A 16596-nucleotide genomic window follows, 5' to 3' on the forward strand; every position below is an offset into this window, starting at 1 on the left:
AACGCTCTAACCACCTGCCTCTCACTACACTCCACGAGGAGCCTGCCTGTTACACAGAATGCAGTAAGAAGCCAAGGTAAGTTGCTAGCTAGCATTAAACTTATCTTATGAAAAACAATCAATCAATCATAATCACTAGTTAACTACACATGGTTGATGATATTACTAGTTTATCTAGCGTGCCCTGCGTTGCATATAATCGATGCGGTGTGCATTCGCGAAAAAGGACTGTCGTTGCTCCAACGTGTACTTAACCATAAACATCAATGCCTTTCTTAAAATCAATACACAAGTATATATTTTTAAACATGCATATTTAGTTAATATTGCCTGCTAACATGAATTTATTTTAACTAGGGAAATTGTGTCACTTCTCTTGCGTTCTGTGCAACGGAGTCAGGGTATATGCAACAGTTTGGGCTGCTTGGCTCGTTGCGAACTGTGTGAAGACTATTTCTTCCTAACAAAGACAGCCAACTTCGCCAAACAGGGGATGATTTAACAAAAGCGCATTTGCGAAAAAAGCACAATCGTTGCACGAATGTACCTAACCATAAACACCAATGCCTTTCTTAAAATCAATACACAGATGTACATATTTTTAAACCTGCATATTTAGCTAAAATAAATCCAGGTTAGCTGGCAATATTAACCAGGTGAAATTGTGTCACTTCTCTTGCATTCATTGCACGCAGAGTCAGTGTATATGCAACAGTTTGGGCCACCTGGCTCGTTGCAAACTATTTTGCCAGAATTTTACGTAATTATGACATAACATCGAAGGTTGTAGAATGTAACAGCAATATTTAGACTTAGGGATGCCACCCGTTAGATAAAATACGGAACGGTTCCATATTTTACTGAAAGAATAAATGTTTCGTTTTGAAAATAATAGTTTCCAGATTCGACCATATTAATGACCAAAGGCTCATATTTGTGTGTTATTATGTTAGAATTAAGTATATGATTTGATATTAGATAGAGCAGTCTGACTGAGCGGTGGTAGGCAGCAGCAAGCTCATAAGCATTCATTCAAACAGCACTTTTGTGCGTTTTGCCAGCAGCTCTTTGCTGTGCTTCAAGCATTGAGCTGTTTATGACTTCAAGCCTATCAACTCCCGAGATTGGGCTGGTGTAACCGATGTGAAATGACTAGCTAGTTAGCGGGGTGCGCGCTAATAGCGATTCAAACGTCACTCGCTCTGAGACTTGGAGTAGTTGTTCCCCTTGCTCTGCAAGGGCCTTGGATTTTGTGGAGCGATGGGTAACGATGCTTCGAGGTTGGCTGTTGTCGATGTGTTCCTGGTTCGAGCCCAAGTGGAGGCGAGGAGAGGGACGGATGCTATACTGTTACACTGGCAATACTAAAGTGCCTGTATGAAATACAAATGGTATAGAGAGAAATAGTCCTATAAATACTATATTAACTACAACGTAAAACCTCTTACCTTGGAGTATTGAAGTCTCATGTTAAAAGGAACCACCAGCTTTCATATGTTCTCATGTTCTGGGCAAGGAACTTAAGTTAAACATTAGCTTTTTTTTACATGGCACATATTGCACTTTTACTTATTCTCCAACACTTTGTTTTTGCATTATTTAAACCAAATTGAACATGTTTAATTATTTATTGGAGGCTAAATTGATTTTTATTGATGTATTATAAGAAAGTTAAAATAAGTGTTCATTCAGTATTGTTGTAATTGTCATTATTACAAATACATTTTAATAGGTATCGGCTTTTTTTGGTCCTCCAATAATCGGTATAGGCGTTGAAAAATCATAATCGATCGACCTCTATTCTACACCATAGTGCCCACAAAGCTCATCACTAAACTAAGGATCCTGGGACTAAACACCTGCCTCTGCAACTGGATCCTAGACTTCCTGATGACACATCCGCCACGCTGACCCTCAACACTGGAGCCTCTCAGGGGTGCGTGCTCAGTCCCATCCTGTACTCCCTGTTCACCCACGACTGCGTGGCCAGGCACGACTCCAACACCATCATTAAGTTTGCAGACGACACAACAGTGGTAGGCCTGATCACCGACAACAACGAGACTGCCCATCGGGAGGAGGTCAAAGACTTGGCCGGGTGATGCCAGAATAACAATCTATCCCTCAACGTAATCAGGACAAAGGAGAGGATTGTGGACTACAGGAAAAGGAGGAGCGAGCATGCCCCCATTCTCATCGACGGGGCTATAGTGGAGCAGGTTCAAGTTCCTTGGTGTCCACTAGAATGGTCCAACAAACTAGAATGGTCCAAACACACCAAGACAGTCGTGAAGAGTGCACAACAAAGCATATTCCACCTCAGGAAACTAAAAAGATTTGGCATGGGTCCTCAGATCCTCAAAAGGTTCTACAGCTTCAACATCATGAGCATGCTGACTGGTTGCAACACTGCCTGGTACGGCAACTGCTCAGCCTCCGACCGCAAGGCACTACAAAGGGTAGTGCGTACGGCCCAGTACATCACTGGGACTAAGCTGCCTGCCATCCAGGACCTTTATCCCAGGCGGTGTCAGAGTAATTGCCTTGCTACTGTATACAGCCTCTCTACTGTTACGTTTCACTGTCTTTTTACTGTTGTTTTTTATTTCTTTACTTATCTATTGTTCACCTAATACCTATTTTTTACTTAAAAATTCCACCATTGGTAAGGGCCTGTAAATAATAGGCATTTCACTGTAAGGTCTACACCTGTTGCATTCGGCGCACGTGACAAATACACTTTGATTTGATTTGATTTGGAGGGCTAGAGAATGGAGCACATCATTCTTTCATCAGCCCTCTGCCAGTACCAGACGAAGGAGGAAGGGAAGGGGCTGAATGAGCCTGGGGATTTACACAATTCAATAAACAAACTAAGATAGTGAAATAGAGAGTTCCGCAATTCATAACTGCATATGGAGGAGGAGAGAATGAAATAATGTACTGTCCAAAACAACTGAAACTTATTTTCACTTATTGTCATTTATTTTCTCCAGAGAAAGATGGCCAATATAGGCTACTGTACTTTGTGAGCTATTGAAATTAAATCCATCAGGAGAACCACAGAACTGTATACTGCACATCAGACAGGCAACAAGACAAATAATGACAGAACAGGCTAACTAGCACCCCCTGCTAACATTATTGTCCACAGCTGAACATCCATAGACCAAATTAATTCACATGTCATCAACAAACCCACAGCCACTTGGAATTGTGAGCTCCAAGAAGAAGCAAGTTTTCTTGAAAAGGCTCAACAACAGAGACTCTGGACCCTGGGTTCGCACCCAGGCTCTGTCGTAACCGGCCGCGACCGGGAGGTCCGTGGGGCGACGCACAATTGGCTTAGCGTTAGGGAGGGTTCGGCCGGTAGGGATATCCTTGTCTCATCGCGCACCAGCGACTCCTGTGGCGGGCCGGGCGCAGTGCACGCTAACCAAGGTTGCCAGGTGCACAGTGTTTCCTCCGACACATTGGTGCGGCTGGCTTCCGGGTTGGATGCGCGCTGTTTTAAGAAGCAGTGCGGCTTGGTTGGGTTGTGTATCGGAGGACGCATGACTTTTAACCTTTGTCTCTCCCGAGCCCGTACGGCAGTTGTACCGATGAGACAAGATAGTAGCTACTAACAATTGGATACCACGAAATTGGGGAGAAAAAGGGGGTGAAATTCACACAAAAAAAAGAAAAAAAAGAAAAAGCTCAACAAATCTGATCTAACAAAGTGAATATTTGTCAAATCCATCGTAATTTATGTGTTGTAACAGGCCCACAATGTGGGTACTTCAGTCTGCATACAGAAATTGGTGGTGGTAGTCAAAGTAATTTTTAACTGTGAAACAGTTGATTGGTGTCCCATTGTTTTGGTCGAATTCGATCAATCCATACCCCAAGTCGAAAAATCTAACAAAAACCAATCATTCCTTTAATTTACAGTGTTAAATAACACTAATATGTGAGAACAATATCTTTAAGAATAAATGTTTGAACTTTTCCATTATAAAAAAAATAATTGTGGAAATCTGTAGCTCAAGTCGATTACAAAATCCACAATGCAATGCTCTCTCTATTGGCTAGCTGGCTGGCTAGCTAGCTAGGTAGCAATCAAACAAAGCTACACACAATAATACCAAAGACAATATCAGCATGTAAAGTAGCTACAGTTGAAGTCGGAAGTTCACATACACTTAGGTTGGAGTCATTAACACTCGTTTTTCAACCACTCCACAAATTTCTTGTTAACAAACTATAATTTTGGCAAGTCGGTTAGGAAATCTACCTTGTGCATGACACAAGTAATTTTTCCAACAATTGTTTACAGACAGTTTATTTCACTTATAATTCACTATATCACAATTCCAGTGGGTCAGAAGTTTACATACACTAAGTTGACTGTGCCTTTAAACAGCTTGGAAAATTCCAGAAAAGTCTGTCATGGCTTTAGAAAATTCTGATAGGCTAATTGGCATAATTTGAGTCAGTTGGAGGTGGACCTGTGGATGTATTTCAAGGCCTACCTTCAAACTCAGTGCCTCTTTGCTTGACATCATGGGGAAATCAAAATAACTCAGCCAAGACCTCAGGAAAACAAATTGTATACCTCCACAAGTATGTTTCATCCTTGGGAGCAATTTACAAACGCCTGGAGGTACCACATTCATCTGTACAAACAATAGTACGCAAGTATAAACACCATGGGACCACGCAGCTATCACACCGCTTAGGAAGGAGACACGTTCTGTCTCCTAGAGATGAACGTACTTTGGTGTGAAAAGTGCAAATCAATCCCAGAATAACAGTAAAGGACCTTGTGAAGATGCAGAAGGAAACCGGTACAAAAGTATCTATATCCACAGTAAAACAAGTCCTATATCGACATAACCTGAAAGGCCGCTCAGCAAGCACTGCTCCAAAACCGCCATAAAAAAAGCCAGAGTACCATTTGTAACTGCACATGGGGACAAAGATCGTACTTTTTGGAGAAATGTCCTCTGATCTGATGAAACAAAAGTAGAACTGTTTGACCAAAATGACCATTGTTATGTTTGGAGGAAAAAGGGGGAGGCTTGCAAGCCGAAGAACACATTGCCAACCGTGAAGCACGGGGCTGGCAGCATCATGTTGTGGGGGTGCTTTGCTGCAGGAGGGACTGGTGCACTTCACAAAACAGATGACATCATCAGGGAGGAAAATGATGTGAATATATTGAATCAACATCTCAAGACATCAGTCAGGAAGTTAAAGCTTGGTTGCAAATGGGTCTTCCAAATGGACAATGACCCAAGCATACTTCCAAAGTTGTGGCAAAATGGCCTAAGGACAACAAAGTCAAGGTATTGGAATGGCCATCACAAAGCCCTGTCCTCCATCCTATATTAGATTTGTGGGCAGAACTGACAGGCCTACAAACCTGACTCCGTCACACCAGCTCTGTCAGGAGGAATGGGCCAAAATTCACCCAACTTATTGTGGGAAGCTTCTGGAAGGCTCCCCAAAATGTTTGACCCAAGTTAAACAATTTAAAGGCAATGCTACCAAATACTAATTGAGTGTATGTAAACTTCTGACCCACTGGGAATGTGATGAAAGAAATAAAAGCTGAAATAAATCATTCTCTCTACTATTATTCTGACATTTCGCATTCTTAAAATAATGTGGTGATCCTAACTGACCTAAGACAGGGAATTTTTACTAGGATTAAATGTCAGGAATTGTGAAAAACTGAGTTTAAATGTATTTGGCTAAGGTGTATGTAAACTTCTGACTTCAACTGTATTTAGCTGTGAAATCACCCAAACAAACTGCACTATCAATTTTGGAGTCTACAATCTCACCCTGTTCAACCTGCAGATCCATGTGCCTCACAGAGAGGAATCTGACATTCACAACTGCAGATATACTTTTGAAGAGATGGGAAACATTGCCCATGCTATGTCAATGGGCCGTGCGGTGCATTCTGGGTGATTCTTGGACAATGAGCTCTCCTTCAGTGAATGGGAGTCTATTGGGCGCTAGCTCGAAAACCCAACATTAGCACGAATTTGGTCAACAAGAAGTACAACATTACAAATATTTTCAGAGATGTGAGATGATTAACTTGCTATCTGTACTATCGTATAGCTTTTGAATCGTGACATTATGTACTTTAGAGGAAAATTGGCATGTTTTGACATACACTGACTTTGAGAAGGGATTGCATGATGATTTGCTTAGCAACCATGTGATGCGGCATGACAGCGTGAATACGATTGGTCGACAGTCTGCTGGGTGGGGCATTATATGTTCCTTCATTCATTGGATTCCTATCTCCTTTCTATAATATCTCTGGCAACGGCACAATACAATGCACCCTGGACTAAAGAGGCTGAGAAATAGGAAGAATGTGCAAGGACCTCTGTTAAATTGCACATTCTTCGAGGTAGGAATATCGCAAAAATATGATCAACGGCTCATTGGAGAGAAGACATCCTCCCGAGTTATGACATCGGCCAGTATTAAAATCTGACATGTATGAAAGACGTTTTCGAGATCTAAAATTCATATTCCTATTAACTTCCAGTGTAGTGAGAGAGACTTTATCACAGTGCTACGTAATACCAGCCAGGTGTCTGTCTGCTTGAACACCAATAACTCAGATACACATGAAAACATGAAATGACCCAGGGAATTGATAGAACATCACTCAGATATGAACAAAAACAATATAACATTACAAATTGGTGAACCTTCCCTTTAAATTCGAGTATGCATTCCATTGACCCCTTTACCGCATCTAGTTATGGGAAGAAACTCACTGGAGCCATACCAACAGCAGCACTTCCTTCTTTGAGAAAAAAACCTGTCTACAGTCCTGCAGGTACCAAGCATTCACTTGTCTCTCGTGACAGTTTCATGATTCAAGATGATTTGGTTCTGGGTGGTGAGACTTTCATGAACTTAAATACACTTACAGGTGAATCAGTATAAGAGTGCAATCTACGGTGTTGTCATTCATTCATTCTTTTAAACTCCTGATTATACCTCTTTCTGATCTGACTGGATCTACAGACAGTACATCCTCCAATATGCTTCTTCCAGAAAATCCCTCTGTAGGCTACCTTCCCTTTCACCTTCATCTCCTACCTCTAATGCTTTAACCTAGCAGGGTAGTCTAAAGGTTGAACGGGATAAACTGGCTTTTAGGAGTGCCCAGGCCAGCCAGTACTTTGCAGAAGGTTAAAAGATGCATACTATGAGATATTAGGCTACTGTCACAGTTGAATGGCCAATCCTACTAAGTAGGTTCACCCACAGGTGTAAGGGAAGGCTCTCTCTCTCACACACACACACACATACATGACTGTCAGTCTGCCACCTTTATAATTGAACAGCTCCAATGTATTTAGCCTACTAATGCATGCATTTGTGGATCTGACAGTGGTAAATGTAATAAACATGATGACACGATTATCTTTCTGAGCTAGACAAACATTACTTACAAAGACACTTGGTTTTCTAATTCTATCAAGCAATGGGATGTCAGCATTTCAGTTAGAACTCACCTAAATTGAAATGGGAACTGAGGGCAAACCCGGGGACGAAGAATGATGAAGACATGATGACCATCAGCAGAATCGCCAACATCTTCCTCGCCATGGGGGAGTTACTGGTGTTGCAGAGACACTATTGCAGGTAGCTTCTAATCAAAGAAATGGTAGAGAGAAAAGCTCCATATTTTGCCAGGCATAAAATAACAATCAGATTTAGAAGCAGATGTTGACAGAATGCCCCCCCCCTCCCCCTCCCCCCTCCCCTCCCTTTACAGATGTTGACAGAATGAATCAGCCTCTCCAGTGCAATTTACCGTTTTCCTATTGCAGTCCAATTGTGGAAAATGTGCAGAGATTGTCACTGCAAAGTGCCACCGCCACAGTGAGTGCGGTTACCAGATACCGCACAGTATTTAAATAGATGCTATTCCCTGTGGTCTCTGCTGCTGCAGCAAACCGCGAACAGGTCCACTGTATCATCCCATTTATAGATTAACTCGTCCGAATGCGATGTCCTTTGATGATGATATCAACAACAATGGCTCAACTATGAATCAATCACGCATTCGCCTTTAAGTAATACCAGCTTCTCATAGCTGTTGCACTAATAGCGCGAGCACAGAGCGGGAGATGTCGGTGTGCTGACAGCGAGAGCGCCATCTTGCTTGCTAATGTTGCGTTCCCAAGTATAATTTCTGACTGAGCTGGTGTTTCGCTCTGCTCCAGAGACTGCAGGGGAGGGGGTTATGCTGGGCCACTATAGCCTATTTGCGGGTGAGCAATTGAGCAATTGAGCAAGATCAGTTTATCACGATGAACCAGAGTTATGCTTTAATATCTCACTAATCAAAATTAGTTAGGGTTTTGAGTAGCCTGCCCTGGCTATAACTGTCACAATTCATATTGTTGATCTCAAATCATCAGTGGCGATTTTAGCATGTAAATCTTGGTGGGTCAAAAAAATATGTGTTTTAGATTCATGCCAGCAAAGCCACAACACAACACTAAACAATACATTAATTGCACTATAACAGTGATAAACGGTGCCCAAACTGTTAGGGCCTAGATAAAGCTGTCCCAAAAGAAGAGCTTTCTTTTAAGCACATGGAGTGAATCTTACCACTGCTAAACCTAGCCATCAGGGGAGCCCTGTCTGGCAGCGAAACAGGTCATTCAGCCTCTTACTGCCTTTTAAAAAAACATTGTTGAAATGGCTGACTTGCCTAAACAAATGAGGTATCTGCTGACTATTGAGATGTACAAATTATGGCATCAGGGGACGATGAGCGGATAAGAGGCAATCCGTAATTTCAATTAAGACATGAATGACCCAGGTAGGGCATAATCAATATAACTATTTGCTCAGCACTTTTGAAATGTAAGGCAACAGAATTCCGAACATGGGCCATCCTTACAGGATTCTCCTTGTATACCAAGTCAAAACCATAGCATAAATAAAGCGGGCATTTAAGCATGGAATCCTGACCTGTTCACCGGACGTGCTACCTGTCCCAGACCTGCTGTTTTCAACTCTAGAGACAGCAAGAGTGGTAGAGATACTCTTAATGATCAGCAATGAAAAGCCAACTGACATTTACTCCTGAGGTGCTGACTTGCTGCACCTTCGACAACTACTGTGATTATTATTATTTGACCATGCTGGTCATTTATGAACATTTGAACATCTTGGCCATGTTCTGTTCTAATATCCATCCGGCACAGCCAGAAAAGGACTGGCCACCCCTCATAGCCTGGCTCCTCTCTAGGTTTCTTCCTAGGTTTTGGCCTAGGAGAAGTACTCAGATATAACAAACTGACCCTAGCCCCCCGACACATAAACTACTGCAGCATAAATACTGGAGGCTGAGACAGGAGGGGTCAGGAGACACTGTGGACCCATCCAAGGACAGCCCCCGGACAGGGCCAAACAGGAAGGATATAACCCCACCCACTTTGCCAAAGCACAGCCCCCACACCACTAGAGGGATATCTTCAACCACCAACTTACCATCCTGAGACAGGGCCGAGTATAGCCCACAAAGATCTCCGCCATGGCACAACCCAAGAAGGGGGTGCCAACCCAGACAGGATGACCACATCAGTGAAACAACCCACTTAGGTGACGCACCCCTTCCAGGGACGGCATGAGAGGGCCCCAGTAAGCCAGTGACTCAGCCCCTCCAGGGACGGCATGAGAGAGCCCCAGTAAGCCAGTGTAATAGGGTTAGAGGCAGAGAATCCCAGTGGAAAGAGGGGAACCGGCCAGGCAGAGACAGCAAGGGCGGTTCGTTGCTCCAGAGCCTTTCCGTTCACCTTCCCACTCCTGGGCCAGACTACACTCAATCATATGACCCACTGAAGAGATGAGTCTTCAGTAAAGACTTAAAGGTTGAGACCGAGTTTGCGTCTCTGACATGGGTAGGCAGACCGTTCCATAAAAATGGAGCTCTATAGGAGAAAGCCCTGCCTCCAGCTGTTTGCTTAGAAATTCTAGGGACAATTAGGAGGCCTGCGTCTTGTGACCGTAGCGTACGTGTAGGTATGTACGGCAGGACCAAATCAGAGAGATAGGTAGGAGCAAGCCCATGTAATGCTTTGTAGGTTAGCAGTAAAACCTTGAAATCAGCCCTTGCTTTGACAGGAAGCCAGTGTAGAGAGGCTAGCACTGGAGTAATATGATCAATTTTTTGGCTCTAGTCAGGATTCTAGCAGCCGTTTAGCACCAACTGAAGTTTCTTTAGTGCTTTATCCAGGTAGCCGGAAAGTAGAGCATTGCAGTAGTCTAACCTAGAAGTGACAAAAGCATGGATTAATGTTCCTGCATCATTTTTGGACAGAAAGTTTCTGATTTTTGCAATGTTACGTAGATGGGAAAAAAGCTGTCCTTGAAATGGTCTTGATATGTTCTTCAAAAGAGAGATCAGGGTCCAGAGTAATGCCGAGGTCCTTCACAGTTTTATTTGAGACGACTGTACAACCATTAAGATTAATTGTCAGATTCAACAGAAGATCTCTTTGTTTCTTGGGACCTAGAACAAGCATCTCTGTTTTGTCCGAGTTTAAAAGTAGAAAGTTTGCAGCCATCCACTTCCTTATGTCTGAAACACATGCTTCTAGCAAGGGCAATTTTGGGGCTTCACCATGTTTCATTGAAATGTACAGCTGTGTGTCATCCGCATATCAGTGAAAGTTAACATTATGTTTTCGAATAACATCCCCAAGAGGTAAAATATATAGTGAAAACAATAGTGGTCCTAAAACGGAACCTTGAGGAACACCGAAATTTACAGTTGATTTGTCAGAGGACAAACCATTCACAGAGACAAACTGATATCTTTCCGACAGATAAGATCTAAACCAGGCCAGAACTTGTCCGTGTAGACCAATTTGGGTTTCCAATCTCTCCAAAAGAATGTGGTGATCGATGGTATCAAAAGCAGCACTAAGGTCTAGGAGCACGAGGACAGATGCAGAGCCTCGGTCCGATGCCATTAAAATGTAATATACCACCTTCACAAGTGCCGTCTCAGTGCTATGATGGGGTCTAAAACCAGACTGAAGCATTTCGTATACATTGTTTGTCTTCAGGAAGGCAGTAAGTTGCTGTGCAACAGCCTTTTCTAAAAATTTTGAGAGGAATGGAAGATTCGATATAGGCCGATAGTTTTTTATATTTTCTGGATCAAGGTTTGGCTTTTTCAAGAGAGGCTTTATTACTGCCACTTTTAGTGAGTTTGGTACACATCCGGTGGATAGAGAGCCGTTTATTATGTTCAACATAGGAGGGCCAAGCACAGGAAGCAGCTCTTTCAGTAGTTTAGTTGGAATAGGGTCCAGTATGCAGCTTGAAGGTTTAGAGGCCATGATTATTTTCATCATTGTGTCAAGAGATATATTACTAAAGCACTTGAGCATCTCTCTTGATCCTAGGTCCTGGGAGAGTTGTGCAGACTCAGGACAACTGAGCTTTGAAGGAATATGCAGATTTAAAGAGGAGTCCGTAATTTGCTTTCTAATAATCATAATCTTTTCCTCAAAGAAGTTCATGAATTTATCACTGCTAAAGTGAAAGTCATCCTCTCTTGGGGAATGCTGCTTTTTAGTTAGCTTTGTGACAGTATCAAAAAGGAATTTCGGATTGTTCTTATTTTCCTCAATTAAGTTTGAAAGATAGGATGATCGAGCAGCAGTAAGGGCTCTTCGGTACTGCACGGTACTGTCTTTCCAAGCTAGTCGGAAGACTTCCAATTTGGTGTGGAACTCACCACAGAAAGCACTGAGCTAGGCTGAAACACCTGCATTTTGGAGCTGCCTTACTCAAGAAAGCAAAAAATTGACCATATTTGTATGCAGCTTTATTAACTCAATGATTTTTTTTATTTTTAGATTGTTTGCAAACTGATATGTGACACATTAAATAACATGCAAAACAAGCATGAAAAAAATACTAGAATTTTATTAAATATTTTTCTAAACAGGTGGGGGCTCTGCCCCACCTGCTCTGAATGATGGGTCGCCACTGCAAATCATGATGTGATTTAATTCATTTTCCTTAGTCTACATGTTTTAACTTCTAACTTTACATTTAAATAAATTACAATAATAGGCTACTAAGTTGCACATCCTTGATGTTTCACATGATATTATTTTATTCTATAGATCCTAGTGTGCAAGAGCAAATATTTCCCTGCATGTGAGGGTGCATGTTTCCTGTGCATGGGCCAGAAGGATGCAAAACGTATTTCTGGTTGAAAATAAGTATTTCTGGTGGAAAATACATATTTCTGGTGGAAAATACATATTTCTGGTGGAAAATTTTCAACATTGGCCAAAAGGTGTAGTGAGGAATTGATATGTCCCTCTCACATTGCATTCACTCAAAGCAGAAGCTATGGATCAACAGCACAATGCAGCAGCACCCATGAACACACAGAGAGCTTGTGATGTAACAGCATAGAAAAGGCACAAGCCGTGGTTCTCTCTCTATGAGAGAGAGAGAGAGGGATATCCCAGCTAGAGGTTTGCAGTCAGTCAGCTCCCCCCTGGTCTCCTCACATGTCACAGTCCGTATGTTAAACCCAGAGAGAGGGATAAAAATGTCACAGGCTGTCAAAGAACATCTGTTTCCCATTCCATGGATGTAATTCCCTCTTTGTCACATTCTTTCCACCATATGTACGGTGCCTAGTTAAAATCTACACACCCCTTGCACATTCTTCACAGGTGGAATCTACATTTTTAAAATGATTCAATAGTTTTTTTCATAGCGATGTACAACCTACTCCACATTTGATAGAAGCTTATTCAAAATTATTCAAAGCTGTAATGGCTGCCAAAGTTGCTTCCACCAAGTATTGACTCTGGGGTGTGAAGACATACGTAATCAATATGTATGTCTTCAAATTAATATTAATAAGGAACATTTTCTAAATGTTTTTTAGTTAATATCGAAAACTCTTTACCCACAAATGTTTCACATTAGTGTTTCACATCAGTGTTTTTTTTCATCAGAAATGATTGCTTATGGGCACCTTCATGTGTGTGTAAAATATTACTGTTCTCAGATGTTTCATTCATAGATTTCTGATGTGTAGAAAAATATTTTTTTTGCAAAAAAAAACAAAAAAATGCATTGTTTAGCTTGAATTGAATGATAATAACCTATATATTTGACTGTGATACTGTATGTGGTTGTCTCAACTAGCTATTTTACAATGAATACACTTACTGGAAGTTGCTCTTACTGGAAACCCATGCAAAAAACAGATATCGCTAGCTTAAACTGACATTTTGATGGGGATTTTGTATGTTACTTAGATTGACGCACAGGTGCTTCATTATATGTGTTGTTGTTTTCACCATCGAAGACCACTTTGAAAACAAGTATTTTAATTAATACTTTCAAGTGATATACTCTGGGTCCACATTGTACATTTTTGTTGTATGTGTCTGTAACCCAACATAAATTCAATAGACTCTTGGGGATTTTAAACAATAAAAGCTAATTTACCAACAATTCTGAAAATTGATATATAGTGTTTCGGAATGAAACTAAGAATGTTCTTACACTTTGAAAATGTGGTGTAGATTGTGTAGATTGGCGGGGCAAAAATCAAATGTATTCCTTTTTGGGATTACGTTTTAAGGCCGCAAAATGTGAAGACTGTGTAAGGGGGGAGAAATCTGCAACTTTTACTAGTGACTGTATAACCCACCAACCCCCTCTATATGCTGTCTACAAGGTCACTTAATAATACATCCTACATAGCTACTATAATCTGCTTGCCTCTTATGGGGATGGATTAGTTATTCTAGCTGACTCTCATACCCTTGTATTTGCCATGATGGGAAAAAATGGACCTAGAAATAATGACATAATGAAAATAAATGTTACTGTTTTGAATCTGTTGCTACATGACAGGGCTACAGAATGTATAATCCTTGCTCAGGTCCTCCAGCTAACTCATTTTCTGTCAGAGTGAATATTGGGTGTAGCCTATACTGTACAACACAATAGGAGAGGATAAGATGTAGTCCTTGTCATATCTGTCCTTGATTCCATCCCAGCACCATTTACTTCCTAATGGTGTAGATTATATTAGATAGAACATGGATGGAAAAATGGAATCAGTCAGTGTCTACTCATATACTGTAGGGCTGTGGTCAAAACCAGTGCACTATGTCGGTCATTTGGTGCCATTTAGTATGCAAACAAAGCCTTATATTCATAATAGAAGACTCTGAAACAAGCTATCTAGGATATTCTATTTCTGTTCTTATTCTCTTTGCTCTGTGTTTTTCTCTGTCGATATACACTGAGTGTACAAAATATTAGGGACAGCTTCCTAATATTGAGTTGCACCCCCTTTTGCACTCAGAACAGCCTCAATTCGTTGAGGCATGGACTCTACAAGGTGTTGAAAGTGTTCCACAGGGATGCTGGCCCATGTTCACTCCAATGTTTTCCACAGTTGTGTCAAGTTGTCTGGATGTCGTTGGGACCATTCTTGATACACACGGGAACCTGTTGAGCGTGAAAAACCCAGCAGCGTTGTAGTTCATGACACAAACCGGTGCGCATGGCACCTATTACCATACCCTGTTCAAAGGCACTTAAATCTTTCGTCTTTCTCATTCACCCTCTGAATGGCACACATACACAACCATGTCTCAATTATATCAAGGCTTGAAAAACCTTCTTTAACCTCTCCTCCCCTTCATCTACACTGATTGAAGAGGATTTAACAGGTGACATCAATAAGGGAACATAACTTCCACCTGGTCAGTCTATGTCATGGAAAGAGCAGGTGTTCCTAATGTTTTGTACACTCAGTGTATATCTTCCTCTGAGGCTGTTGCTATTTTCTCTGTGTAGTTACTTTATATTCTGATCCCTGACTGAATGATACACTGTGTTGCTAGTGTCTTGTTGCCCTGGTAACAGCATGGATGGATAAAGGGGGATGGAGCAATGATTTTTAAGGTGAATAGAAGTGGTCGTCTCACAACACACGTCTCACCCCCACTCCGATCATGTTCATATGTTGTTCATAGGCTATGCTGTTTGTACCTGCATGTCAAATCATTGGTATGTTGAAGCATCTATATTGGTGTTCTCTGACTGACACGCACATACTTTGTGTTATTCCTTTTCAAATGCACATGCAAAAATAAACACAATCTCCTAAATGATCATGTTCAAATACATCACAGATCATTCACAAATCCCTCTGCTGTGCTCACAGGGCAAGACAGTGATGGATTCACTGCATCAGAATTTGTAAAAATACTGTACCTCACCCCTCCTCCTACCTACCCTCTACTCCCTCTTCTGCCCTCACCACTCTCTCCTCAAACTAGACTCCAATGCTCTCCCTTCCTTTCTCCCCCATCGTCCTCTTCCCTCCCTCCACCCGACTCAGAGCGGTCTCCTGAGGGCGATGGAGGAGTAGAGAGGGCCTGCGGCTGCAGACTTAACTAGCCTCTGTGGAGCACGGGTCATTCTGCACCTAAGAAGCTGCAGCTGTGGAGCACGGGTCATTCTGCACCTAAGAAGCTGCAGCTGTGGATCACGGGTCATTCTGCACCTAAGAAGCTGCAGCTGTGGATCACGGGTCATTCTGCACCTAAGCAGCTGCAGCTGTGGTGTCTACCACTACAACACACTGGTTTCTCCCCCTTCAGGCCCACAGCTCTACTCTCACTCCCTCTTTCGCTCTCTCTCATTTTCTCTCCCCCTCTCTGTACGTCTCTCTCCCCTCTCTCTCTCTCTCTTTTGCTCTTTCACTCTATCTGTATTTCTCTCTACATCTTTCTCCCTCTAGCCAGCTGCTCTAACGGTCTGGAACCATTCCATCTCAAGGACCCTGGAGCCTTCAATATGTGGGTGTACAACTTCTCTTAGTAGAAAAACATATCCAAATACCCCATATGTTGAATTAAATAACACACACAAGAATACATCTCTCTATGTCTAAACCATACATCCCAGAAGCTGAAAACTGATGCATTGCACCAAATACAACAACCTCTCCCTCAACATGATCAAGACAAAGGAGATGATTGTGGACTACAGGAAAAGGAGGACCGAGCACACCCCCATTCTCATTGTGGAGCAGGTTAAGAGCTTCAAGTTCCTTGGTGTCCACATCACCAACAAACTATCATGGTCCAAACACACCAAGCAGTCGTGAAGAGGGTCTCCCCCTCAGGAGACTGAAAAGATTTGGCATGGGTCCTCAGAGCCTCAAAATATTCTATAGCTACACCATCGAGAGCATCCTGACTGGTTGCATCACTGCCTGGTATGGCAACTGCTCGGCCTCAAGGCACTACAGAGGGTAGTGCGTAAGGCCCAGTACATCACTAGGGCCAAGCTTCCAGCCATCCAAGCTTCCAGCCATCCAAGCTTCCAGATATCCAAGCTTCCAGCCATTGAGATTCTTCAAATAGCCACCTTTTGCCTTGATGACAGCTCTGCACACTCTTGGAATTCCCTTATACATGTATGTGTATTCAAGTAGTCAAATGTTTAGTATTTGGTCCCGGTAAATAATGTAGTGTGTCATTT

At 42.1% G+C, this 16596-nt stretch overlaps 1 protein-coding gene across 2 annotated transcripts in view; it reads right to left on the minus strand.

The window, feature by feature from the left end:
* LOC112257751 (serine/threonine-protein kinase LMTK1-like) overlaps window positions 1–8250 on the minus strand; it is a 110812-nt gene extending 102562 nt beyond the window's left edge. The window contains exons 1-2 of one of the 2 annotated variants that reach the window (XM_042326259.1): window positions 7841–8250; window positions 7539–7675 (exon numbers count right to left, since the gene is read on the minus strand). In XM_042326259.1, the coding sequence (XP_042182193.1) occupies window positions 7539–7632 (94 nt within the window). In that variant the 5' untranslated portion in view covers window positions 7633–7675; window positions 7841–8250. The remainder of the gene's footprint in view (window positions 1–7538; window positions 7676–7840) is intronic. The other variant, XM_042326258.1, reaches the window with a different exon arrangement.
* Between the last annotated feature and the right edge of the window lie 8346 nt (window positions 8251–16596).

The sequence above is a fragment of the Oncorhynchus tshawytscha genome, linkage group LG01 (genome assembly GCF_018296145.1).
Source record: "Oncorhynchus tshawytscha isolate Ot180627B linkage group LG01, Otsh_v2.0, whole genome shotgun sequence".
NCBI lineage: Eukaryota > Metazoa > Chordata > Actinopteri > Salmoniformes > Salmonidae > Oncorhynchus > Oncorhynchus tshawytscha.